This window comes from Corvus kubaryi, unplaced genomic scaffold (genome assembly GCF_017639235.1).
Source record: "Corvus kubaryi isolate FWS band 111438036 unplaced genomic scaffold, C.kubaryi_AGA036_p1.0 137, whole genome shotgun sequence".
Classification (NCBI taxonomy): domain Eukaryota; kingdom Metazoa; phylum Chordata; class Aves; order Passeriformes; family Corvidae; genus Corvus; species Corvus kubaryi.
The window spans coordinates 9,319,434-9,347,029 of NW_024580671.1; the positions used below are offsets into that span (position 1 = coordinate 9,319,434).

Genomic DNA, 27,596 nt, shown 5'->3' on the forward strand with positions numbered 1-27,596 from the left:
CCAGCTGGCTTTTCACATTCTGTAGCAAGTTTGCGCATTACTTTAGAAAATGTACTGAACTAGACCCGATTGAACATTACGACATAAATCACTGTAATAACAAAACAAACAGCTTTATATGGTGGACATAGCAGTTTCAAGTGTAATCGGCAAGTATATTATACCAAAATTATTGCCTTGATCTTGAAACTCATGAATAAAGATGTGTGAAACTTGGAAACAGTATCAATGCAGGACCTTTCTTCTGTCTTCCCCCGCCGCTGTTCACATCGCAGAATATTTTACTTTGCTCGCAAGCGTTTCCTTACAGATAGGTGCTCTCTCCTGTCTCACATCGACAGTAAAAAATTGTTGCTGGCCAGTTACACAGGGTCCCACCGCACCTAAACGCTGCTTGAGTGAGTGGGTCTGGCACTGACATTCCTCCCGTGCCTGGCAGGGCGCTTTGCAGAGGCAGAGCTGACAAAGCCCTCGCTCAGGAAGCTTTCACTGCTCCAGAGGCAACAGCGACCGGAACAGGCGCTGGCAGCAGGAACACGGGGAGGGTCGGCAGCCACGGGCAACACTGAATGTACACAGACCGCCCTGGCCGTTCTCGGGCGGTACGTCTGTCCGTGCACTTTTCTTTTCACAGCCCTCTCCGCTCTTTTTAATGTGATACAGTCAAAACCAGTCTGGATGGAGATTAGCAGGGGGAAGGCAGTCGGAAAAGCGACCCCCGAGGGAACAGCTGAACAAGAAGGTGGATTAGGATTTCCTGACCGGGTGGCGAGGTCGGGTGAGGTGGCGAGGGCGGACCGGCAGCTGGCACGCCATCGCAGAGGCTCCAGAAGGGTAGGAAACTTGGGGTTTTTCCCTTCTAGAAACGCTATTTTTGTACCAACATAAAGCTACACGCGTGCATACGCGGGTTTTTTGGTGACAAGGCGCCCGAGATCCCCCCAGCCTTGCGATGCATTAGCACGGGGTGCCTGCCCGTCGTGCTTCCCCAGAAACGCAGCGCCGGCCGCACAGCACCGTTACCCTGCCACGGGCGGGGGATCAGTCCTTTAATGTGGGCAACACGGCGAAAACAGCCCGCGGGAGCACTGCCGCCAGCGGAGGCGGAGACCGCGCGGCCAACACGGCCGCGGGGCAGGGCCGGCAGGGGAAGCGGCGGGGCCGGGCGCTCCCCGCCCGCCTTAGGCGGCCGCCGCGCAGGCGCCCCGCGGGCCCAGGGGAGGCGGCCCGGTGGCGGGTCCGGGCCCGGCGCTGCGGTGGCCGCGGTTCCGCCATGCCCGTGCGGTTCAAGGTGAGCGGGACGGGAGCGGGGCCCGGCGGGCCGGACACGGCCCCGGGCCCGGAGGGCGGCGGGAGTGGGGCTGCGGCCGGTCCTGGGGTAGCGGGAAAGGGGAGGCCCCTGCGCTGCAGCACCGACAAATAAAGACAGAAGGAGGTTGGTCGTGCGGTGACAGCGGGTCCAGGCTGTGTTTGTTCTTGAAACCATTCACTTGAAGACATAAGAGACATGTTTTTGGTTTTGGTTTTTTAAAATTTTCTATTGTTTATTTGGTGCCTGAAATGCTTCCACGTTTTCTCAGCAGTACTTTTTGTTCTCCGATGGGGGTGGGTTTGGAAGATGCAGAGCAACCTGCCAGCTTAGCTCATCCTGCAGCAGCGTGTTGGTGTTTTTCCCTCCTCGGAGATCTGTTACCGGCAGGAGCAGTGAAGCAGGATATGCGCAGGTGGCTTGACAGACTCCTCTCTGTTTGCTGTAGGGACTGAGTGAATACAAGAGAAACTTCAAATGGAGAAGTCCAGAGTTTGGTAGCCCATCCCAACAGCAGAAATCCTTGTGGGCAGGACTTCGGTCGGATCAGTTTGGTAAGTGCCCCTGAAAAATGCGCCCTTGGTTGCAGCCAAGGCCCGCAAAGGTTTGCAGCAATGAGTGCATGGCCACAGTGAACTGGTGGTGTTTACGGTTTGTGCTTTTTGTAATTAAATTAAAAGTATAGTCTTGGTCATCATCTAGAGTGTGTTTTTGAACTCTATATTCTTTATGGCTACACTGAAACTTTATTTTCAATTAGTGCTATTTATATAAACCTTGGAAAAAAGTAGTTCTGACATGCAGCGTATGCCAAGATCCGAACATGAAATGCAGGTGCAGTGTTAACCCATATAAAGTGTGTAGAGGGTGGTATTGGGTTATCTGTGATGTATGGAAATAGTAAAAAAAATTCTGTTTTTAAGGGGAGACTAACTTGGGGCAAAGTTCGATAAAGTGAAATCTTTATGCACCTAACAGGTACAGTTAACTAAAAGAGAAGGTCAACCACTAAACTGAAAACCTTGTGGTACTGTAGTGTAGGATTTAAGGATTGTAGACGTTATCGTGGCAGGGAAATGCGGGGAAGAAAAAGGAAATAGCATTTGGATTGAAAGGACTGTAAGGAGTTGAGGAAGAAGAGTAAGCTGAAGAGGGACGACAACTGCAGTGCTTTGAAAAGGAGTGGTAAAAAATAGTAATTGTTGTAGTGGCACAAGGCAGATTAAAAAAATTTTGTGCTTTTCACTGCAGCTGCAGTATTCAGTCTGTGTAATTAGAGTACAATGCATTCATTCCTACAATACTAAGTGTTGTAAATTATGGCCTTGTAATTAAGAACTGACTACCGGCAATATGCATTTTTTTTTTTAGTCAAGGTGCTAGACATTTAAATAAATAATTTAATCTTGCTAAAGATTTTGCTTTATGTATTTATTACTGCTTTCTTCCATTACTTCAAAATACATCTTTTTTTATCCTTGTTTTCCCTAGCACATGGGTCTGTGTATGGGTACCTCTTATTGAGGACTATAATTGTCACTAATTCTGAAATGCTTAAACATCTAAGCATGTTAACGTTTTTTTAAAATGGCAACCTATGCTTATTTTCCAGTCAAACTAAACTGCAAATTTTACAGTCCTTGCAATAAACTCATAAGTTAGCAGTGCAGCTTCTCCTCTTTCTCACATTGTAATGGTGGTTTTGTGTATGCTTGCTGTAGTTTCTCTACATATTTGTGTTAATTTTCACTCCCACCTCTTTTCTGGCCATTTAAGCACCTACATCTTTAAATGTCACTCTTGGTACCTCATAGGATTTGCAGATTGTTACTGATGATTTACTTACGGTTCTTCCTGTTGAATCACATAATTGGCAATTTTAGGAATCACTTGGAACATTTCAGCAAAAAGTTGACAGCTGCAGGTGCTTGGAGTGCCCTTTGGCTGCTTTTCCAGTGCTTTACCACTGTAATGATTTTCCTATCCTATATGTGTAGTAAGACATATGGACATTCTATATACCTTTCACCATAGGTTGTTCTCGCTTTCTACATTGCTTCTTCATGGGATGGGAGTGTCCCTCTCATGGAAGATACTTTTTTTCAGCCAGTTAGGGGCTTTCACTAATTTTTCCATTGCAGTTGAGCACTTTGAAGTGAATTATGATTTCCCTCTTCAAATGTGTTCAGTTGTTCAATACTCTTCTTGAAATGATGGGGTAATTTTGTTTTCACCTGCCTGTGTAAAGCCCAGCAATTCTTGAAATAACTTGATAGCTGGTTTTGTTACAAAATATTTTTCTATTTTTGGAAATGTTTTTGTGTTCATACTGCAAAATGTTATCGGAGATGGTCTTAAATTGCAGGTGGATAGTGATCTGTCACAATCAGAGGGAACCTGTTGAGCAAGGTGTGTTGTGCATGGGTGATGAGAAGTGCTTGTAGCGTACTTTGTCCCCACAGGTTGGTTATTCTGTATCTGTGTGAACCATGTTCTTTTCGCTGGCTATGTTAGTTTTCTTGTTTAGCTCCCAGAATCAGTTTGCACAGGATTGTCCTGGGGACATTTTTGCTTTATAGGGTTTAATCCAACATGGTTCTGGAGCACCATGTTCCTGTCTGTTCAGTGGAAGGAAAATAATTTGCACATAGGAAAGAACACAGAATTTCACAGCCATGCTCATAATTCATGGTCTGTCACTGCTCCAAGATACTAAAACCATGCTTTCTAGTAATCAGTTGTATGATAAACTTTCAGTTTATTCTTGTTATAGAGTGGTATTATGTCTTCAGTGAATGTTTTTGTTAAATCTAATACGTCTTTTTCTCAGGAATCACGAGAGAACCAAAATTCATTTCCAAGAGAAGGGTACCTTACCATAATCCACAGATTTCGAAGTCCCTTGAATGGACAGCAGATTGTGATTTGAGTGACCCACTGGAAACTGAAGATGCAGAGTTGCACACTGACCACAACAACAATAATGTGAATCAGGAAAAACTTGAAACACCAGAAGGACCCAGACTCCCCCCAAAAGTTCAATCACATGTGGTAGATTCTAGTGGTGAAACAGCTCTTGCCCTTGCAGAGAACAACATGACAAAATCACCCTCTGAAGCTCCACCAAATCAAAATGAAACATTTTCATCTCCAAAAAAGCAACCAGAAAAAATGGGTAATGGGGTAAGGGAATAGTTTTTTTTTTTTTAATTGACCAGTCTAAAAATTACTAACAGTAATTTCGCACAGATGCTCAGACTCTCTTGTTGAACTCTTTCCTTAGTTTTGTATTTTGATACTCTGCTGTAGCTTCTTTGTTGGGAGAACAGTATGCTTGAGATCAGATTTTGGTGCTACTTAATTCAATAGGAATTTGCTCTTCATGTGTCATCACTGCTAATTTCAGTTAAACAAAGATTTAGCCAATAATATATAGACTTTTTGGGGTTGTTGACTATAATGAGAAAATGTACTTTGCAATTCATTTTGTTCTTGAAACAAAAACCCAAACCATTGTTTTGAAAGTGTGTGTTGAAAGATGTCTGACTAGCAAAACATTGTAGGAAAGGGAACAATCATTGCTATTTTTTTTCTATTTTTTTTTTTTTTTTACCGTGTCAGTTTCACAGAGCCCTTCAGAGAAAAGCAGACATATATATTCCACCTTTAAAAACTTTCCCCAGAAATTCTGAATATCGAAGCCAATTTGTCTGGAAGAGTCCTCATGAAAAGTCACCGATACTTGCAGCTGAACAGGTAACTTTAAAAAATCCAAAAAGCAAATTAATACTTTTTTTTATGTATCAGCAAAGTTTTCCTTTCAAAAATATTTCCTTTTTTTTTGTTCTTTTGGTGGGGGAAAGACAAACTTTAATGTTGTTGCATGATTTTTTTTTCTCTCTCCCTTTACAAAAGTGTAGTATAATTGGATTTGTTTCCATGTGATTCTGTATTGTGGTCAGACCTAATAGTTTGTTCTCCTTAGGCCTTGCATTTCATTCTTTCTAACAGGACCATGTTCTTCTGTTTGCATTAATTTATTTGTGTTGCCCCAGTTTCCTATTCTCAGTTTCCATCTCTGTGCACATACACTTCTAAGCAGTAAAGTGTGTCTCTCTAGTATTTTATTCTTTCATGACAACAGCTTGTATTTATAGTGGAGTCTTCTGATTTTAAGATACTCTTGTGACATTTTAATACATCTCATGAGTGTTTGGCCTTTGTAGGGTTGAAAATGCTGCTATTTCTAGCAAGACCTCAAAGAGTAACTGAGTGTGAGACGGCTTTGTGTTTTCAATTAACTAACTGTTGCTGGGATCAGGACCTAGGATCAGTCTTTTGGTCATTCTACAGTGTGAAATAGGCACTTCTGCATTTGTCTTCTATTTCTTCACTAGAAGCATATGTGTTAGTGGGATTACTAGAGATGGTGTGCTCTTTTTATCCTCAGGTGGCAAATTTGTTCAGTAACAGCTTTCAGAGGCAATAAATGTTGACTAAGATAATCACTATCCTGTCTTTTTCTGTTGGAGTACCAAGCAGGTGGATGTACTGCAGGATGTTTCCCAGCAGCCGCTTATGCAATGAAAACTCACTGAAACACGTGACAGTAGTATAGAGAAGCCAAAGGACCTTTTGAGGAAGAGGCAGGTCCCAGAAAGTCACCTTATGGAAAAAGTCAAAGAGAATTCTGTTTGATTCTGTGTGCAATCAGTTTGATAATTTCCTTATTAATGCTTGTGAACATTGTGCTTTTTTCAGAAGAAAGACTTTTTTTCACAGCTCATACAGAGTAAGAAGCAGTGAGAATAAGTCTGTAGGCTCTACACATCGTGGATAAGTAGGACTTAGGGAAAATGTAATGATAAAAGTTACACATATTAACAAATTGATATTCTTCACCATTGATATGACTGAGAATATACCTTAATACTGACAATACCTTTCCTTTGAAGAGATTCTGTGAAAATATCGAAGTTATCCAAGTTAGGTTATAAGTCAGACCTAAATTCTCACAGCAAATCTATGGAAAATGCATGCTTCTCATGTATGGCACAGTCTTGAAATTTGGAACCCCATGAGGAGATAATACTCTGTTAGGCAAATTCTCTACCTTGGTTTATAATACTACATTAGTTGAAAAAGAGTGGATTTTTATTTGCCCAAGCTCTAAGCATCCAGCTCTAAAACTGAGGGCAGTTTTCTCTTACTTATGGACAGGACATGTACTGAGGACTCATATGGAAGTTTTATGGCATGCCTTTAAAAAGCCATGATCCTCCATACAGCTCTGAAGGTTAACAAAAAATAACCAACCAAACCAAACTTCTCATAGTAAACTTCAGTAAGAACAGTGTTTGATCACAGATTTAATTGTGTCTGGCTTGGTCACTTCTAAATGTATTTAAATTTCTCTTGAATTTCTCCTAGAAGTTCATTTGTCTCCACATGCTGTATTCGTACAGATGACTGTCACTCTGTTCATATGTCATGTATTTGTGTGAATAAATTATCAGATTTTGAAAATTTAGCCTTAAGGTAAACAAATCACACTTTTTTTTTGTTTTGTTTTGTTTTCTCTCTCCCGCACAGCTTATTTGCAACACGAAGAAATCTGTACCTCTGGTTAAATCTCCTGCAATTACTTCTGAAGCTGCTTATGAGAGAAATTCCAAAGGGTCTCCTCTTAAGAGTCCACAAGAGAGAGGTGGTTCAGAAGAGAAAGAATTGCTGGTGTGTGAACAAGTAAATACTTCCCTGAAAGAAAAGCTTCAGTAGTACTTCTGCAGTTTTGATCTAATCTATAAGGGGGTGGGTTTAGGTTGAAATTATTTAGTGTTGCTGGTGACACTGGACTCAGTAGCGGTTTTGCTGTAAAAGACTGAAAATAATACTGTACAGCTCTGCTCTTTGGGGGTTCTGTAGTCTCTGTAGTGCAATTTTTCAGTTTAAAGTTTTAAATTTCTGAGTTTTGAAGTGGTTTTATTTATTTTTTTTTTGTTCCCTATTGACACTTTGTTTTTAGTCATTAGAATAGTTTCTGCAATCTAAATCTCTGATTTATACTCTCATTGGTACCAATGTTGTGTCTTGGTGTGCAGTAGGGCTAGGTGGGAGGTCTGGAACTTTTTGAATGTCATAAATCAGAGATAGTGAATTTTCTCCCTACAGTGGCAAACAGTATCTCTGTATTCTTTCCATGTCACCTGACTTTGCTTCCGCTGGGCATACCTCTTCCTTTTTTGCCTTTCTGAGTCAGCTCCCTTAGGACCTGTTCCATAAAACTGTCATTCTGGTTTTTTAGGAATCTTCTGGGCTGGGTTGTACCAGCTGTGTGATGCTCCCAGTAATCTAAGTCTCCTCACTACCCATCTCTGTTGCTGATAGACCAGAAAGGGCCATTGTCAGGCAAGGTGTTCATTAGAACCACTGCTGAGCAAAAGGTGTACTTAACATGCAGTGCCTTGGCTTAGTTTAAGCCATTGGTGCTTCTGAGGGGATTGTTGGCTTGGAGGTTTCATCATTTAAAACTCAGACCTGTCCAGTTCTTTAAATCCCATCTGGGGATGAGAAATTTTATGTCCCCTTTTGCCTCTTTAAGTAGACATGAAGAAAGCTTGAAAAGCCTGAGGCTTTCAGGAAGCATTTGTCTGGTTTAAGTATTGGAATTTCAGGTTATTTTTTGAGAACAGCTAATAAATGAAGTAAGAGAAGTCATAAGAAGGGAATTTTTGTGAAAGTGTCTAAAAATCTGGTTGTTTATACCAATACCTCTTCTCTGATGAATATCTTGAAAAAGTTTTGGGGGATTTTGGTGGGCTTTTTTTTTTTAAAAATTGAATTTGAACAGTATCGGTGAAGATCTCTAGCAGAATCAGAAGTCATGCACTGGATTTCCAAAAGATTAAAATAATCAGGAAAAACAAAATCTTTGGTTTAAAACCCAAACAAGTAAATCTAAACATATATAAAACAGAATAAAAAAATTTAAAAATTTGCCTTTTGGACTCAGGTTAGAATGCACATGTATCGTATTATTTTCTTTCTGTGTTTCATGTTAAATTAATTTTGTAAAGTGGACAAAATGGATCATCTAACCAACAGAATGTTGCACTCAGTCTTAACTTTGGCATTTTGCTAGTTTATATTTGTGTTAACGAAAGAATGTGGTGTTCTCGTTTGCATTAAATATTCAAAACAGCTAACACTAAAATAAAATTAATTATTTGCCAGAGCTTGATGTCAAAAGAAATATGAGGGTTTTCAGATTGTTAGCTAATGTGGTATTTTTAAAATTATCTTTGCCTTAGAGTAAGAGGGAAGAACCGTTTCAAAAACCAGCAGAAGATGCAGCAAAACAAGGGAAATCAGAACAGAAACATCCTAAACAAAATAATAAGCAGCATATCAGTCCAAAGCCCCTCACTTTACATACAAGTCGTGGGTATGTATAAAATAGGAAAACCTAGACTAGTGAATAGGTGTGCAGCAGCCTAGTATTTAGAATGATGGACTATGGACCTTGAACCACAGCATGCTGCAGTTGCAGGGGCAAATGCCCCTTGCAGCACTGAGATTGAGCTTCTTGTGGGTACGTCTAAATCTGGTGTTAATTTCCATCCTCTTCTCTGGGCAGTGGCAGCTTTGTACCCACTCTGTTCAGTTGAACCTTGTGATGCAGTAACAGTAGTATTAGTAAATTTAACATGAATGAAATAAAATCAGCGCAGTGCTGCAGCTAAACTTTCAGCAAGTGCTTTGGAAGTCATAGTCACTTTTCAAACTGCTCTATCTACTGTGCCTACTCCACACCTTAAAGTTGTGGTGATTGTACTTGATGTCTGCTTATCCTGGTCTGTAAGACCTTGTGTGCCTGAGTAACAAAAGCATACACATGAGGTAGAGGGAAGTAAAGAAATCTGTCCCATGTAGAGTAATCTGAGAAGCATGGAAACGAAATGACATTGTATGTTATTGAGTGCTATTGAATTACCTTTTTTTTTCTGCCACATGCCTACATTGCAGGAATTGAACTCATATTTCCATTTCATACACGTGAGATATGTCAGGAGAAATAAAAGCCAGGAAGTAGGCTTTAAAATGCTTAGATTAATCCATCTCTCCTGTGTTTGTGCTTAATGTACGCCCCAGCAATTGCTTTTATTCTTCGTGGCAGTGTTACGGCATTAGATTGAAGATGGGAGAGGAGACTTACCTGAGTCTGAATGCTGTTGGATGTTGAGAATTGATTATAAAATGATCACCCAAAATTCTATGAAATAAAATTGCTATGTGGAAAAGTGAGTGGATATAGTATAGCTGAAACCTTTAACTATTTGGTTTTCATACTCTTTGCAGTAGATTGTAGTCAATTTTGCAGTGAGTAATGTGCAAAATTCTTGATAATTTGCTGGGCCTTTTTCATCTAAGGGCAAATTTCTGCCTCTTATGCCTTCAGTGTAGTAGCACAAGACAAAATTTTCTTAAAAAATCACTGGGCAAATAGCTGTCAAAATGTGCAAGTTCTCAGTATGCAGACAGGATTGTTACTTGCACGCAAGCTGTGTTGCATGGCCTGCTTTTGCAGCAGGCTGACTGGGATAGCAGTGTTGTGTTTTTTTATGCTAATCCATCAGTTTTGCAACCAAAGCAAAGGAATTCTGTGTTAAAGTTTTAAAGAAGGGGATGTATTGAAAGAAATTTTGAGTATAAAGGGTTTTTCGACTTCGATATTTTTGTTTTTACGAGGTTCATTTTATTCTCTGACTTTAGGCTTTTATGACCTATTTTTGAAGAAGGATTGAAAAACAGGGCTTTTTCACCCAGTGCTGACTATATTAGAATTAAGTTGGTAATGTTCTGAAGCATGATTAAATCCAAAAATGTCTTTAGATTTAAGCTGATACATCCACAGTTGAGTGCTTAAGGACTCGAAGTACTACTTATTGCCTGCTATAGGTTAGATGATGTTAATTTTTCTGTTTGTATGTGTGTGGCAGAAGGGAAAAATGAACCCATCTTTTCAAGTACTGAGGTCTTTTGAAGATCAAAGCCAGTAGGACATAGTCAGATGAATTATACTGACCAGTGTTCTGGCAGTCAGATGTTTCCAGCCCCAGCAGCTCACCCCACCCATATGCAGAGCGCCTTTAAAGTGGAGTTCATAGGAGGAAATGTCTCAGACACGTTAATGCCAAACCAGGCATTTTTACTTAAATGTACCTTCATCAGTGACTTAAATCAAGGTCCCACACTTTGCATTGAAGTAATTGAGGCTGATGTGTGTATTATGTTCTGCTGGCTGGCTTGTCAGGGCAAAAGCTTCTGGTGGAAGTGTTGCAAGGAAAAAACAACAGGAGAAACTACTTGAAGGACTACCAGCTGTGAATGAGTATTTTTCACAGCATTCCTAGTTGTGTTGGTTTGAGCTGTTGTTTGTGCATGTGTTTTTTGCATCTCACTGGCATTTAGGTGCAGGTATATTTTGCTTGTTGATGTAACTTTAAAAGGGCTCTTAAAGAGTATTCTGGATGTCAAACTTCACTTTCTTTTTCTCTCATCATTCCTGATTTCTTAGGAAGATGAACACTGAATATAGGTCAAAATTTTTGTCTCCAACCCAGTATTACTACAAAGATGGAGTTTGGTCTCGTATTAAGAGTAAAGCTCACAACCAGGTGAGTATTCTTAGAAAATCTGAAGCCTGAGTATGCTTTGTATTTTGATTTTTAGATGAAAAAACTTTGAATTGTGGTGTTTATAAGATACAGTTCTGAGATTGTAATGCTAATGACTCAAGCTCCCAAAGGTGAGTATACAAAGGCAGTTAGATTCTGACAAGTCAGAAAAACACATAGAAAAAAAAAAAGGGATGGTGAGACTGAAAAAATGTATTAATGTCACACCCAAAGTGAGGGAGAAGTGTTGTTTCCCTTACAATCAGGATCATTCAGAACAGAGTCTCTTGTGACAGGTAATCTTATTCTTGATGTTCAGCCTAGTTTTAACATGCAGAAGTGTTGAAAATACAGAGTTGAATGATGGGAGATTCCAAGAGAATAAAAAAGGAAAAGGACAACGTATGTATCAGCCTAGGTTGGCTTGATAGTCAGGCTCAGTTTGTTAGCTTACCATGCTGAATCCATTCAAAGCAGTCAGCTGAATTCAGTCATACACAACATAAAATTGAGAATTTTTCTGGCAAGTTTCAGTCAATCTGTGTATTTTCTTGTAGTTCATTCAGAAACTGCAATCCATATTATACTGTATAGGAAGTCATTTGACAGAACTGTGAAAAGGCTGAGTAGCTTCAAGACCACAACATTTCTTAGCATTATTAAGTGTGATTTCCTGAGTTAGTCAAGGAAATCAAAACCATTAATAGTGTGCTAAGAAACTGCTAGAGCTTGCTCTGCAACTCTCTGATTTCACTGACTTGACTTGGTCTTCTCCCAGCTGATAGAGGGAGCCTTTGTGAGACGCTATGCTGCTACCTGTGTGGCACATACTTGGAAATGTGAGTTTCCTCATCAGTTGGGTCCATGGTGACGTGGAAGGTAGAGCTCAAGCAAATGGTTTTGGGGTGCTGGGTTTTGCGAATTTGAAAGTAAGGGTCTCTGAGAATTGCAGGTGTAGTCTGGTAGCTTTCAGTTCTGTGTTTTCTTGCTAGATTTAATCTAGCAAGTAATTTTCCTTTTAGAAAAAAGAAATATTGATAGAATACATACAAAGTAAGCAATAATAAATTGGTATCAATATTTAAATTATATTAAAGTATGAGATGATTCATAATCAGATTTTGTGTATGCATGCATGAGATAATCCATTCTGTGTAAACAGCCTCAAGGGGATGTTAGAGGACTGAAAAGCAATATTTTAATTTTTATATGCATTGATATATGCTTTAGACTTACTGTAACTAAGGTTGCAAAATGTTGTGAACTATGGCATGCAGCCCAAGTGGTATATTGAATGCTTCTGTAGAGTATTATGTCATTTTTGTGGTGTATAATACTTTAATTTGTTGATGTTGTATTGTGAAACGTTCAAACCAATAAGGAGCAGTGCTCAGCTTCAAGAGCAATTGGCTGGTAGGCAGCTAAAAGGTGGGCAACTAAAGATGCATTGCCTTGGGATATAGTGTGTTTGTGGCACAGTCAGCTAGGAGGAGTCACTGCAGTACAGTTGAGGGAAAGAATGAGGAGACTGCAAGTGGAGGATGGATGTTCAACTTTACATGTGGCATTTAATTAGTGTATGAAAATGAAGGATTTCCCACACTGTCAAGATGTGTTTTGGGTGCATCAGACTTTTCCACAGAGATTTTTTTGCTGAAAAGGGAATTGCAGGAAACTCGGAAGAAGTTCTGTGGCAGTAGGCATGAAGAATTAAAAAAAAAGAATGATTATGTTTTTTGAGACCTTCTAAGTGAAGGATTCTGGTAGCTGGAAGAGCCAAATTTATTTTAAGACTATAATAACATACTTTATGGATCATGAGTGTGAGTGTGCTTTGATTACATACACATTTTCATGTATGCATACCTACATTAGATCCTAGTAGGAGTTCATATAGAAGGGACTTAAAATTGCAATTACTTGAATTTCTCCTGTCTCTGTTAGACTTCAAATCAGATGTGTGTGAGTATATGTCATGTTTTAACCCCAGGAGAGAACTGTGCCCCACATAACCAGTTGTTCACTCCCCCACAGTGGGGTGGGGGAGAAAACCAGAAGGGTAAAATTGACAAACCTCCTGAGTTGAGATGAGGACAGTTTAATGGGTAAAGCCAAAGCCATGTGTGCAATTAAAGCAAGACAAGGAATTCATGTGCATACAGACTGGGAAATGAGATGCTGGAGAGCAGTGCCTTGAGACCAGGGGGTCCTGGTCAAGGCAAAATTGAACATAAATCAGCAGTGCCCTGGCAGCCAGGAGGGCCAGCTGTGTCCTGGGGTGCATCAGGTCCAGCATCACCAGCTGGGCAAGGGAGGGGATTGTCCTGCTCTGCTCTGCACTGGGATCCCAGCACCTTGAGTGCTGGGGGCAGTTTTGGGTGCCACAATATAAGAATGGTATAAAGCTATTGGAGAATGTCCAAAGGAGGGCAGCAAAGATGGTGAAGGGCCTTGAGGGAAAGCCGTATGAGGAGCAGCTGAGGTTTCTTGGTCTGCTCAGCCTGGAGGAAAGGAGACTGAGGGGAGACCTTACATCTACAGCTTCCTCACAAGGGGAAACAGAGGGGCAGACACTGATTTGTTCTCTGTGGTGCCCAGTGATGGGACTCAAAGAAATGTCATGAAGCTGTGTCAGGGGAGGTTCAGGTTGGATATCAGGAAAAGGTTCTTCACCCAGAGGGTGTTTGGGCAATGGAATAGGCTCCCCAGGGAAGTGGCCACAGCACGAAACATGTCAGAGTTCAAGAAGCATTTGGTTGGTGCTCTCAAGGCACGTGGTGTAACTCTTGGAGTGTCCTGTGCAGGACTGAGAATTGGACTTTGATAATCCCTGTGGTGCCCTTCTAGCTTGGCATAGTCTATGATTCTGTAACGTGTAGGACTGAATAACATACTTCATTCATAGTGAGATAAAATAGAATCCAGACATTTGAGAAATGTTAACAGCATATTAATGCAAGTATGCATAACTTGAAAAAGAGTGCCAATTGCATTTTGTTGTAAAGTAACAGAGGTACTTTGGCCATTCACAGTATAGGCTGCCCAACAGTCCTTCTGGTTTCCACATGATTCCATATCTTTCTCATACTAATGAAGAGAAATGTTCCTCAAAAGTGTATCTAACCTCTGCATCTGGTGGGTTATTGAGACTCACCCCTATGAAAGGTGCCTACAGAACATTTCTTGCTTAGCATAAGTGATTAGATGATAAATTCCAACTCAACCAGGCTTGTTTCTCCCTTAGTTGGGACTGCACGTGGGTGACTTTGCATCCAAAGCAGACTTTCTGAAGTTGAGTCCAAAGAGGCAAATGCCATAATGGAATCCTGGTGTGACCTTAGCCATAGTGATTACTTGTAGGCTGCTTCTCTGCAATTTATTATTAAGGGTGCTTTTCAGCAATCAAACAAGAAAAAAAATCTCTTCCAATTATGTTTTTGAAAAATTAATGTGGGCAATTCATAATCGCAGTAGGACTCTAGGGCCTATGTCCTGCTGAGTTAATGCTGCCTGCTGAGTCGCTGAAGGAGACGGTTGTCCTTTGTACTTCTTCACAATTCACTGGAGAGTTAGTATTCTTCCTCCCCCTGCAGTACTCTGTTGCTCTGGATTTATGTTCCTTCTGTTCTGGCTATTATAATTAATTTTTTATTCCTCTAGTTAAAGTGAGTAATCCAGTAAATCACTTGCACATCAAACTTTAAATTCTCCTTTGAAAACGACAAGCATATATTTTTAATGGGCTATTCTTTGGAAGTTTAGTGGGTCAAGTTGTGGGATGTTAGCTGGATATCCATTTGCTGCATCCAGTTACTTTTAGTGGGATTAGCTGAATTTAGCCCACTAACTCTGTTCCTTGCAGGAGGAATGATGTGAAATCTATCATGAAGGAAGAATAAAAAAGAAAAGCTATGAAAATGTGGTAGAGGAAATGTCAGTATTACTTTCCTGCTCTTTGATAAAATACTTATTTCCTGTGGACCATTTTTTAGTAAGTCAGAATTCACATGATATCACAAAGTTATTTTTAATAATTTAAATGTAAACTTCTTGGTTTTGCTTTTTCTCCTTTCACTTTAATTGTGTTTGGATGAAGGACACAAGACAGCAAGTGTTTAAATGGTCTTAACTGTAAAAATGATGGTGTAACCCTCCTTGAAGAGGGGGGTTATCACTTTTATTCTTTTGGAGTAAAACTGGGAGCTGAACAGTTTTGTATCTCATTCTTACAGTTACTGATAGCCTAGAAGGAATAATTTTAATGCTGTGTCTTGCATACAATAGCACGCAGAGTTCTTGTATTAATCTTAACTTTTCACTAATATTTATGTGGCTACAGACAGTTGTGGTGTTTGCAGCACACAAATTCAGTGTTACCACATGCGTGTAGATCCGTTGATTTGAATCATAAATTAGTGGGGAATGTATTTTTGTGTGTTGATGTTTGGAAATCTAAGTTAGTTTCCTCAATCTTGGCAAGAAACTGGTGGAATGCCAGTGCTGACTGTACTTGAGAGCTTTTTATTGAATCTCAGGGAGGCAGCATAGAGCTATGTTGACAGGTTTTTAGTATTTAATTTCTTACTTAGACTGAAGTAAAGTTACAAGGGTGGTAATAACAATATCACCCTTGAGTGTTGAGAGGAAAAATAAGAAATTTAAAAATAACTCTGTATTCTTCCCTTTAGGCATCTCAAAACACCCTAAATTCCATGTGGTATGTGGAGGTTGGTTGCATCCAAGTTCCTCTTCAGTGTTTGGAGCACTGTGTCTGAGCGCTGATGAAAAAACTAGAATCCAGCACTAAACTTATTCACAGTTGCTGCATAAATTTTTGTGCTCATGGAATGAATAATTGACAATTTCGCTTTGGCTTCATGGCTCAAACATGCTTACTGAATATATGCTTCCTGAATATATTATTTTTGCTTTCTGCTTCTTACATTTACTGTGGCATGCAATGTTTGTGCTGTGGCTGGCCCTGTATTTTGAGTAAACTTACCTTTCTCTTCTAGCTGCCAGTAGCTAATGCAAATATTTATAGTAGCCTAATAGTGAAATTTAAACAGATGTGCAATTTATGAAACCTTGATGTGTAGGTGAGAGAGCTTCGAGAAAGAGTGAAGGCTTACAGGCAACGAGTAGAAGGAACACACTTCTCCCGATACCATTTCAATCAGATCCTGTCTGATAATAACAGTCTTTGGGATGTGTCCTCAACTTCCAGTTCAGAAGAAGGAATCAGCAACAACATCAGAGCACTAGATCTTGCAGGGTAAGGTCATCATTCCTGCCTGTTACTTTGCGGCTTTGAAACTGAGCAAAATGCTGAATATAGGCTTAGCCTAGCTGCGTGATCTTGAATGTTTGACTGCATTCAAGATACAATTGAATAGGGTGCTCAGTAATCATCTAGGCTCCCTTTCCTCGTGGAGGGTTGGACTGGTTGGTCTTTTGAGGACGCTTCCAACCTGGGCTGTTCTATTATTCTCTGATATGTAAATTCTCTGGAACAGATGAGGGAGTTTACCTTTTCACAGATATGTCAGTTGATAAGTGCTCAAATTGAAAAACAAGGCACAGTCCACTCTTCTAAAAGTAGAGAAAGTTACTCCTTTGTAACTCCCCACAAATGCATATTTAGTGTGGCAACCTTAGTCTCATCAATCCAGAAGAATTTTGCACTGAGGCATACTGAAGTAATGTCCTTTCCACTGGAATGATATGAAATATGTTTTGCCTACTCAGATATTATCGACATTCTTGTCAGGATTAACTAATTTTGTGGTTGAGTCTGCTTAGTTCAGAGGTGAAGACTTAGGAACTGGAAAGGTGTGCATCCATTTTCTCTTTTCTTTGAAGGCTGTCAGAACTGGCAGATACTAAATCCCTTGCTAGGAAAATTCAGAATTAACTTGTTAGTAGAAGGTGATCTGATATTTAAAAACAGTGCTCTGGATACCTGTGTAGTCCTCTGTACACTGCTGTATGTGCCATCCTTTCTTATGTGTGTGTGACAGATCTGCCCTTTTTGCATGAGTAGCTCTAATAAGGGTTTGGTGATGACATGTAAAATAGTATTTATTACACCATAATATGTGATACTAAATACAGTGTGAGTTTTTTGGTTTACTGGATTGTTTTCTTCTGTGAAATACAGATCCTCTTACTGATCTCATTTCTATGCACTGGGCTAATTTGCACTGATTTCTGTAAGTAGTTGAGAGTTTAATACTTTCAAAAGTTGTGCCTGAAGTGGAGTTTCCTAGACTGCTTGACTTCCAAAATTATGCCATCAGACAGTCCCTTGTATGGAAATAGTTTTTTTTTGAGTACTTCTCATAATGTTGTTTAAATTGAAAATACAGCCCTAATTTACATTGCATTTTTGGAAATGGTAATATAACAAGAGTTTTCATAAAATCTGGTTTGAAAATGGGATGTGCTTAAGCATCAATTAAAACTTCAGTGGCAGTTTAACCATTCATCATCTCACCTGTACCACTTTTTAATGTCTGAGCTGTACTGCTTGCAAAGAACTGAACTGGATGAATGTGTTCTGTATAGACATGTATATTGTGCAAATCAGTGATACAAAATGCTTTGTTTTTTCTTACCCAGTGTTTCTGAAAAAGAGGCTGCACCAAGCCCTGAAGTGCTACAGCAACCTGGCTCCAGACAACAACCACATCAGGACAGCACAAAGAAAGACATGTCAAATGCTTTAACTGTTCCAGTCAAAAGACGTTTAGTTTGGGATGAACAAGAAGGTACTGAAGAAAGGGGAAATCAACAATCAACAGAAGAGAAAGAGGAAGAAAAGCCAGATGAACAGGCTGCAGTCATGGCCCAGCAACTAGAAGAAAACAGTAAGAATGCCAAAGAAGATAAGAAAGCTGAAGGGTAAAACTGAACTTTTTTTTGGTTGTATATATGTATGTGTGTGTATATTTCCTCTAACAGGTCAGAAATTTGTAGGTTAATTAGTTTTTGTTTTTAAATCAGATTCATTTAAGAGAGTGTAAATTGGTGTGACAGTACCTCTGTTTTCAACAGTATGATAAGGAATGAGAAGGTTTAAGACATTGATCTGGCTGATGGAAGTGGATCTATCATTAAAAATACTGCATTTCTAACTTGCAAGACAGAGGTTTGTAGACTCATGAATGATTCTAATCTTTTTCTCCAAAACTATGACATTTGCAGTATGGGCCTCTTAGAACAGACTGTTGACTACACAGCAGCCAAGTTTAGTGAAAATTAAAACTCAAAATTTGCTTCAAGTTGACAGTGTAGGATTGACAGGACAGGATATGTGCTAATATTGTACTTAGGCATCTGTTTTTCTTAAAAAAATTAAGATAAAGGACTTAGGGGAGAAAAATAACTAATATCCAGTAATCACTGGTGATTGCGTTACTAAGCACGGAGGGGTATTTACAAATAATGAGAGATCAGCTCAGTATGTGCATAGTACTGTATTTGAGAGATCCAAATTGTATCTAGTTTCAGAAGTCTCTGGCTTTTTACTGTACAAATTTTGCATACCTTTTTTTGTCAAACAATATTTAACTTTGATAGACATTTAATTCTGAATAGTTTTGACCTTCGTAACCATGTCAGCTACACATTTTCTATTCCTCATTGCATTTTGTCTTTGGTGTTGCAGCACTAATGAAAGGTAAGAAACCGTAATTGTCTCCATTGGGGATAATATTGTGTATGCAAACCCAAGCAAAGAAAACTTGAGATGTTAGACTCCAACAGATATTAAATGCATGCTTTCAAAACCATCATCTGGAAATCTTCCTAAGTTTCTATTTAATTCTAGAGATTATCTAGTTCATAGATTTCTCTGACATTGTCAATTTTCTGTTGTCTTGCAGTGGGGTTCTGTGTGTTCTGGGATGTGCGCTGGACTCAGCCACTCAGAGCAGCTTAATGCTTGCATGTCACACCTTCTTGAGAGCTAGAAATGAGGAATTCTTTGCCTAGATGTGTCTATCATGCACTGATAGGATCAGGTTCCTCCGTAGCATGGGTGTGCTGCCACTTCCTTTTGAAATGCACCTGGAAGCAGAAGACTGGAGTGATAGTGCTGATGTATATTATATATACATATATAATGTATGATGTATGTATGTATCATATTATGATGTATATTTAATGACCTAGGGGCTATAGTATTTGCATAAATGTGGTATATTTGGCTTCAGTTCCACCACATTGACTGAAGAATGTCAAACCCACACTCCCACCTCTAAGGTAGCAACCATGTTCAAAGTTTTTCCAGGTTCAAAGTGTTGCAGCCCTCTTGTTGAGCCTCCGTATAGTGCATTCATGTATAGCATACATTCAGGGTTTGTTGGGACAGAGGGAGCCTGGATTTATAGCTTGAGACTCTTTAAAATACAGAAACTAAAGCTTAAGGGCTGGAATCCAGGACTCCCCTTTGCAAGCAGATGTTTTAGCTACAGGCTGTTGGGGTGTTAAGGCCTTAAGTGTCTTGCCTTAGGCTTCATTGTAGGAATGGATTAGAAGCAGAAAGCTTGAGTGCAAGACTCCTGAGTCCTTCCTTAGCTAATCCTTTAATCATTACTCATTTTTTTTTTTTCAGTGAAAATGCCTTAGTATTAAACACATCTGCAGCTGTGTCAGATTCTTCTGTATCCTCAAGGAGAGGCAGCAGGCGTCCTACTCCGAAGCCGAGAGCTCTTGGAGGAACTCCGAGGACTCATCATGACCGCACTACCCCAGCTGTTGGTAAAAAGATTTCTAAATGCAAAGCAGTCTTTCAAGAACTAAAGAAAAAAATACATAATTGAATTAATTTATTAGGTTATTTAATGTAATAAGACATCTTTCATCTTTTCCAATACAATAGGAGGTACTGTTCTAGTGTCTGCTCCTAAATTCAAGTCTTCATCTTCACCTCAGAGAAAGCGAAATTTAGCAACAAACCCTTCAAAAAAAAGGTCCTTCCAGGTGAGCCAGAGAACAGACTTACCATTATGAATTGTAGGAATGTGCTTTTTAAGTAATAATGAATAATTCATTTAAGAAACCTTTTCCTTGAGTTGTTATTTGCTGTCTTAAAATTGTCAGTGTCTGTGGCTAAAAAGGGCGTGTCTGAATAAATAGTTCTTTTGGGGTGTCAAAGGAGTTGATGCTACTGGAGTGAGATTAGATGTACTTCACTTTTTTTTTTGCTAAATGTGTGGGATCTGTTTACAGAAAAATAAAAAGGTTGCCAGTAGGATTTCCCCTTATTGTAGCCATTGACATCACCGTGGCACAACTCCACATTGCTTGAGTTGGAGGAAATTCAAGAGGGAGAGGTTGGGTGCTTATGTAAAGCATAGGTTAATGTGCCATAATAGTTTCACTCTACCTTTCCTTTACTTTTGTGCTGCTTTTACTTTGCAGCTTGCATAATTACTAAAAGAAAAATAGGAACATTTAGGAGTTGTTATCCTCAAAATTTTGATAGTTTTTTGTCAAGTTGTGCTTGGTCTCTCTATGAAGAGAGCTACCATTTAACTGTGTACATCCTCTGTAGTAAGTTCTGTAATAGAAGCAGACACAATTGCATGACAAGTTGGTTATGTTGTAAAATCTAAAAAATCACAGTTTCAGAAAATAAGCTCTTGGTTTGACCTGATTAGATTACTTTCAGTCCGTGTTAAACACTTGTTAGTAGGAACAGATTTTCTTTACACTGTCTCACAAGCTTGGAATACTTTTTCTTTTAGTACTTTCATGAGAAGTATAGCAGTGTAAAGTCAACATTTGCTGCATATTTGAGGATCTGTACTGGAAGGCTGTATATGAGATGTTGTGGTTTTGTGCTTTTTTTGATCCTTCCTTTTTTTTTCTTTCTATTGTGTTGTAGCCTGATGTGAAAATGGAAGCCACTTCACACTTTAACTCTCCACCTGCTGGCCTGGGAACTGTGGATCCTCTGCCACTTAGGCAGGATCAGTGGCCTCCTAACAGGGTTGGTGATGAGCAAGTTCCTCTTGTTTCAGCCCAGAAAGAGCAGTCCTCTGCAACTTCTGTGCTGACGTCAGCAAAAAGCTGCTCTGTGCCTTGCTGGAGTCCCTCTCATCGTATTCAAGGGACTCTTAAGGATCCAGAATTCCAGCATAATGGTGGGTTTTATTTATTAAGTGTGTGTTAGAGGGATGCAGGATGTAGATAACTACTGTGCAGTGCTCAGGCCAAGAGATGCTGAGCTTGCTGCCTTACGGTTTCTACAAAGAATGTGCTGTTTGTAAACAAAAGCTTTTCTATTATATGGTTGGTTAGTCTTGCTGAGGAAATGTGCACAACACCCACCTTTGTTTTCAGAGTCCATTAACATCACTCTATTACAGTAGTTTGTTTTCTGATTTTGCCTTACTAATTTTAATAAATACTGCTCATGAGAATAATTTGGTTTAGCATGAACAACTCTAAATTTTGATATTTAAGCTGCAGCTGGATGCTGTGACACTTTTCCAGCTGCAGTTGCTGACTGCGGTGTGTAACTGGGACCTTTATGGTGTAGTATTATTTTGCAAGAGTTGTGGATTTCTGATAGATAAGCTCCTTAAAATTATTTCTGCAGGATAAGGAAACAAAAGAGCTATCTCTAGAAGGTTTATTGGATATTGAGAAAAACCTTTTCTTGGCTGAGGAGGGATTTGTACTGAAGCATTTCAAAAGTTTTTAACAATGTTCAAGGGTACTGGGGATGTAAATTTGATAAAGACAAGACTCCTTGTCCCCTTTGTCTCCATTCCAGAAAGACTTTCTACAGCCACTTAAAGTCCCACAATTCTTGGTCCTTTGATTATAGAGATTGGCTAAAAAGTAGTATTTCCATACTAGAACGGAACAACTAGTTGTCAGGTTAAGTGGAAAGGTGAAATGCAGAGAATTTCCTCAGAAAGATTAGAATTGGTGCTGGGTTCTAGTTCTGCACCTTGAGTGCAGTTCATTAAGTAACTTGCAGCAGGTACCAAAGAGCAGTGTCTCGAGAAGAATCCAGTGGAGCATCTTAAGGTAAAGGAGCCTGGTAGAATTTTTGTTACGTGTGCTATTTATAAGACTCTTGTTTTGGAAATAATGTTACAATATTTTTAAATGTTCTAAAATGAAATATTTTCCTTTGTCTGTTTTGAAATGATTCAAAACTATGCTTTGCTTTTTGGCTTTTTGTCTTAGGGAATCTTGGCAATCCAAAAATGAGAACTTTCCAGTTGCCCCTTCGGGAAAGAAACCGTAATGATGAAGGTATTTCTTGTCCCAAAGTATTACTGTATATCTTCTATGTAACCTAAATAAATTTTAACTTTTGCATGAATGTGAGAGGTTTCTGAATGCAGTAAGTAATAGTGGTTTATGTGTTTGCCTGAATAACTACAGTGTATTTTCATCAAAATAATTTGAACATGTTCAACCTAGTTCTCTGAAGTATGAATATGAAGGTATAGGGTAATACGAATAAACCATTAAATGTGGCTGAAAATTAATAGACCATTGTGGCTCTTGATATGGTTACTATAGCTTGCTTAGTTCCATATCTAAAATTGTTTCCTGCCCACACATTTTTAAGCCTTTGTGTTGATAGCAACTAAAGGAAACTGCAACACAGCCCATATTGCATCTGGAGTAGCTTTGGTTGCAACTTAAAAGGTACCACAAACTTTAAGATAAGGGTTTTGCCCGTGAGACTTTAGCCCCAGATGTGCAACATAAAATGATCCCTCTGACTTTAATTTTCCCACCTGTCCTCTGCTGAGTGTGTTAGGGGTGCTTATGGCATCCTGCCATTCTGATTGCTGTTTTGGCCTTTTTTTAATGTTCATTTTAAAGTTAGTCTGGGAGAGCAGCCATTGCACAGCTGCATCTTCTTGGCCTTTTTGTGGGCAGACAAAAATAAACTCTTTCAGTAGCATTAGCCAACCAAAGGCACTGTGTCTGCTATACACTTTTTCTTAGTGTGGTGTCTGAGGTCGAGCCTGGTGTGGTGCTGTGCAAGTTGCAATCACCTGTGTTTGGTTCAGCTCATAGTATGGGCAGAGCAGGTTTATATCTGATTGCAGTTTATTTATAGTTATACCCCAGAACAACCCAAAGCTTGTTTCTGTACCCCTTGGCGCTTCTTTGCTCCTTGGGTTTTAACCAAGGCTCAGACTGATTCTCTGTTTTACTCATTGCAGTTGGCTGAAAAATATGTGGGTGGTGCAGATGGCTCAGCCAAGCTTCAGTGCAACTACATAAAACATGCAAAAATCCTGTAGTACTCTGCAGCTTCCCACCAGCTTGCTGCACACAGATTAAATGCTGTAGCTGCTGTTTATTATTTTTCCCTATAAGCTGTGTGGTAATGTATGAACTTGCAGAAACAGGCAAAATGTGCCAGCTCACAGATATTTTATGTGTCCGTATTTGTTCATATACATACAAACCTGGGAGTTAATCCAATGACATGTCTTATTTGCAGAAGTGCAGTTAGCAATTTATCACACATGGGAATATAGTTGTTATACAAAGTGTGTGAGCCTGTTACAGGCTATTAGGATCACTGTATTTTAAGAATTTAGAAACTCTACTGAAAAGTTAATTCAAACACTGACGGAATACTGGTGGTGTTTGGATTGAGTGTAGGAATTTTTTTTTGTTGTTGTTGGTGAGGGGTCTGGAAAGTAGTGACACAGTTCTTTCTAATCCATTGCAGGAGAATGAGTGTAATTAAGGTCGTTTTTCATAGAGAGCATCTTTACAGACCTGTAGCAACATTTTGGTGCTGTTAAAGAATTATAATGTGCTTTATCAGGCAAGCAACATCGAGACTGATTAATTTTAGGAATTACACTGTGTGTGAAGTGGACCCTGTATTCAAAAGGAAGACCCTTCAAAAGTGTATTTCTAAAGCCTGCTTCTTCTTGTCTTTGTGGTAAACTTCTGTTTTCTTGAAAAACGTGTTCCTTTTAGCAGCTTTTGGCACACTAGCTGGATTTGGCAACCTAGCTGTATGTGGCACAGAAAGGCTCTTTTTGGCAACATGGGTTCTGGTATTTTAGTCGAGTTATTCTAAGGTTGTCTGCTTTGCTTGAAGCAACCCAACAAAGTGGGTTGCTTTCAAGAATGTCATTACCAGAGTCTAGTCTATATAGATTTCAGTGGCAGAGGAACAATTTCTGAGGTCTGCTGACACAGGAGAGTAAAGGTCAAGATGACTTGGAGAATTGGGCAATTCCCAGGTGAATACAGGGATCTTATTCTGGAGTTTTTCAAGAGATGGCCATGTCAATCTCTTAACTAACATACTAGAGGCTTCCTTGTGAGGTTCTTCTTCAGCGTGTTGGTTGCCAAGTAATTGAATTGAAGTGTATTGTGCTATTGTTTTAGCATCCATTGTGAAAGAGGGCATAAAAATATTCAAAATATGTTAGCTGGGTTTGAATATATATATTTAATCGTCCTATTTACTTTTTCCCTTCTGCTTTCCCCACAGATGACAGGTTGTCTCAGATTTCTGCTCGCTCGGCGGCGTCTAGTTCTCTAGCGTCTCAGATACTGGAACGAGCTCAGAAGAGGAAGGATTTCTGGGGCAAGACATAGTCTCTCCTACCTGTTGTCTAGAAACTATTCTGTAAAATGATGTATTTTGTACAGTTTGTGGTATACATTTAAAAAAATTGTGATTGTAGGGTCAAGCATCCTTTCACTTACCATTGATGTGGCCCAAGTTTTAGGACTTGCCGTCCCAATTAAATATTTTAAACTGATGATGCTGAAAATTTATGTTCTTTATATCTGGGAGTTAGGTCTTAATTCACTATGTCACAACAGCCATGTGAAGTTTTACTTTTTTTACAGTGGCACCTTTTGACACTGAGATAATAATTATTTTACGAAACCCGTGTGTTACTTTTCAAGGTATTCTGCTGTAGTGATGCAGTATGACCTAGAACAGTATTCAGGGGCGACGCCATTGTTCACCAAATACCTCAGTTGCTTTATTTTATCGAGTTATCTTAAGGGCAGCAGTGGTATATGTGTTTATGTTACTGTATGAATTGTCAGCATAACGCAGCGCTGTAACAAAAAGTTACTTTTATTACTTACTGCTTTTAACCTTTTACCGAAAAATTCTAATTTCTTAATGACACTGACTTAGAACATACAGGAGTTTAAGAAAAGGACATGAAGCATTAGGGTTTGTTCATTGTCCACAGGTTTTTGGCTAGGATGACTATCAAAGTTCAGTGCATACAGTAGTGCAGTTTGTCAGCTATACTGACATGAATGCTTGTCTTGTAGACTAAGACCCATGTTTCGTGTTAATTTCAGCTTCTCTAGAAAAAGAAAACTCAGCCAACTTAACCAGTGGTGTTCCCCAGCTCCACTTCAAACTCAGGTATTTAGGAGCAGTGATCTCTTTAAGTAAATTCAAAAGAATGTTATTTTCTTGACTTCGATATTTTAATTACCTCTTGTCTTAGTTTCCTGCTTTGGGGAGACTGATACCATTATGATTGTCACAGTGAAAAGTGTTTGTGATTTATGCTGACAGCTCATTTTATCTTTCCAAGTGATGCCGACAAGTTAAAATGAAGTAGAGGAAATAGGTGGCTGGCATGTATTTTGGTTCTTTGTGTGTGGCTTCAGGTTTTAATACTACTTCATTTGAAAATTTTATACAAGAACAATTTGAAATTTGTACACACTTGATTGCATTTTGATTTTGTATGCAATTATGTATGCATATTACTGAAAATAAAAATGGTTGGTTGCTTTGTTTCTCTTTAAGTTATGCTGGATAATTTGGCAGAGCCCATTACATTGGCACTTCACTGTTTAGTTCTCTCTTTCACCTGTTCAGCTGGAATATCTGTGGACTTAAGAAAGACAAGATGTTACCTCAGAGAGAGTAATTTATTAAAGCTAGATATGATGACACTAGAAATCATAACTGACTACAGATACTTCATATGGTGACTCGAAGCAGATGGGTGCTACACAGGCTGGAAAGGCTGCAATGCCCAAAGGGTCAGTCCCCAGCAAATGATGTAATGAGTGAGTGAATTTGTGCTATCCAGTACTGATGATATTAGAAGAGTGTTCCCTTCGTCCAGAAATTGTATGTTACAGTAGCTTCCTACCAGTGGAGTTGTCTGAAGCAAATCAAGGTATTTTATCTCACGGACTTCTGGGCTTGTTCTGTTATGTGTAAGTTGTAATTGGTCATGAAGTTTCTACTGAAAGGGAAAATGTGCAACAGTGTCTATGAAAATTTTCATTTTTCCTCTACAATGATAGTTTTGTAGTGGAAAACTTAATGGCTAAAAGGGGAAGTATTTTTGTTTAGGATGGTATGTTGCTATGATGTGGGTGCATTGATTTTGCTGTGTCTATCTACATTATTCATATTCAACATGTTCTTGTTTTCCTGGACAAGAGCTCTCATCATCCATTATTTCTCTGTGATACCTGTTAATTGACTTCTATGAACTGTGTCCTCTTTCTTTGTTTTTCTGTGTTTGCCTGGGTTTCTTGGCTGTCTGACAACTCTGTCAGAGTTTTTGTGCAGGTCTGATTTTGAGGCATGTAAGTCATAGGTACTGTAACACCCTAAGTGCCAGCTTTGCTTATAGTGTTGTCTGTACTGGTACAGATGAGTCTGGTACATCTTAGGTAGCTCTGAGTTTGTTAGATGTATTTTGATTTCTGCCAGGGAGAGAGTAGATACATTAAAGGAGAGAGACGTTACCTTTAGACAGAAGTATTTAAAGGGAAGTGTAGACAAAATACCTGGTTTTGAGTTACACTAGTGCTGAAGTGTGTTCTGTAGCCTTCAAGGCAGATGTAAATTCTTTATGCATGTTCTCTGCTATTGTTTATCTTGTTCAAGAGGGATTTTGGTTTTTCAAATTATTTCAGACCAGCCTTCAAACATATCTCCTGTTGTGTTTTCAAGGTAGCTGAACATGGAAAAAATGTTCAAAAGTGCACCCTTTATTACTAATTACAAGTGTGTGCTGTGCAGTGAATGTGTATTGTTTTGTCAAGGAAACCTTAGAAGCCTTGAAAATGGAGAGACCAAGTAGATAAATAATGAGGAAGGCAGTTGCCAATAGGATATGTATCTCAGGAATAAACAACTTTGTGAGCTTGTCAACTTAAGGTCAAGGTTTACAAAACTGCTGCATTAAAAACCGACCCAGTCAGTAAGTGTTGAATTGAATGTCTTCAGCTGCTGTTCCCAACTTTCACCAGCTGGTCAGGGGAGGTGAGGGAAGACCTGATTGCAGTCTGCAAGTTCCTTGTGAGGGGAGGAGGAGGGGCAGACACTGACCTGTTCAATGTGGTGACCAATGATGGGACTCAGAATGGCCTGAAGTTTTGTCAAGGGAGGTTTAGGTTGGATACCAGGAAAAGGTTCTTCACCCAGAGGGTGGTTTGGCACTGGAACAGGCTCCCCAGGGAAGTGGTCACAGCACCAAACCTGTCAAAGTTCAGGAAGTGTTTGGACAATGCTCTTGGGCACATGGTGTGACTCTTGGGAATGGTCCTGTGCAGGGCCAGGAGTTGAACTCGTTGATCCTTGGGGGTCTCTT

At 39.5% G+C, this 27,596-nt stretch overlaps 1 protein-coding gene across 6 annotated transcripts; it reads left to right on the top strand.

The window, feature by feature from the left end:
• Positions 1-544: 544 nt before the first annotated feature.
• MDM1 (Mdm1 nuclear protein) lies at positions 545-25,788 on the top strand. 6 transcript variants are annotated; one of them, XM_042017824.1, is made up of 15 exons: positions 545-834; positions 1,758-1,863; positions 4,140-4,492; positions 4,931-5,065; positions 6,902-7,054; positions 8,620-8,753; positions 10,887-10,986; positions 15,675-15,713; positions 16,086-16,261; positions 17,608-17,889; positions 19,604-19,749; positions 19,871-19,971; positions 20,879-21,137; positions 22,195-22,263; positions 24,491-25,788. In XM_042017824.1, the coding sequence occupies exons 1-15, from the start codon at positions 679-681 to the stop codon at positions 24,595-24,597; spliced, it is 2,316 nt and encodes a 771-aa protein (XP_041873758.1). In that variant the 5' UTR covers positions 545-678; the 3' UTR covers positions 24,598-25,788. The 6 variants fall into 6 exon arrangements, with proteins under 6 accessions (XP_041873758.1, XP_041873753.1, XP_041873756.1 ...); XM_042017820.1 differs by lacking the exon at positions 545-834 and adding an exon at positions 1,205-1,291; XM_042017819.1 differs by lacking the exon at positions 15,675-15,713 and having other exon boundaries at positions 592-834.
• Positions 25,789-27,596: the final 1,808 nt, after the last annotated feature.

Coding starts and splice junctions, on each gene's coding strand:
- MDM1 (XM_042017824.1), top strand. CDS start 679: ATGGAGATTAGCAGGGGGAAGGCAGTCGGAAAAGCGACCCCCGAGGGA. Junction 1,864..4,139: donor ACTTCGGTCGGATCAGTTTG/GTAAGTGCCCCT, acceptor TCTTTTTCTCAG/GAATCACGAGAGAACCAAAA. Junction 22,264..24,490: donor AAGAAACCGTAATGATGAAG/GTATTTCTTGTC, acceptor CTTTCCCCACAG/ATGACAGGTTGTCTCAGATT.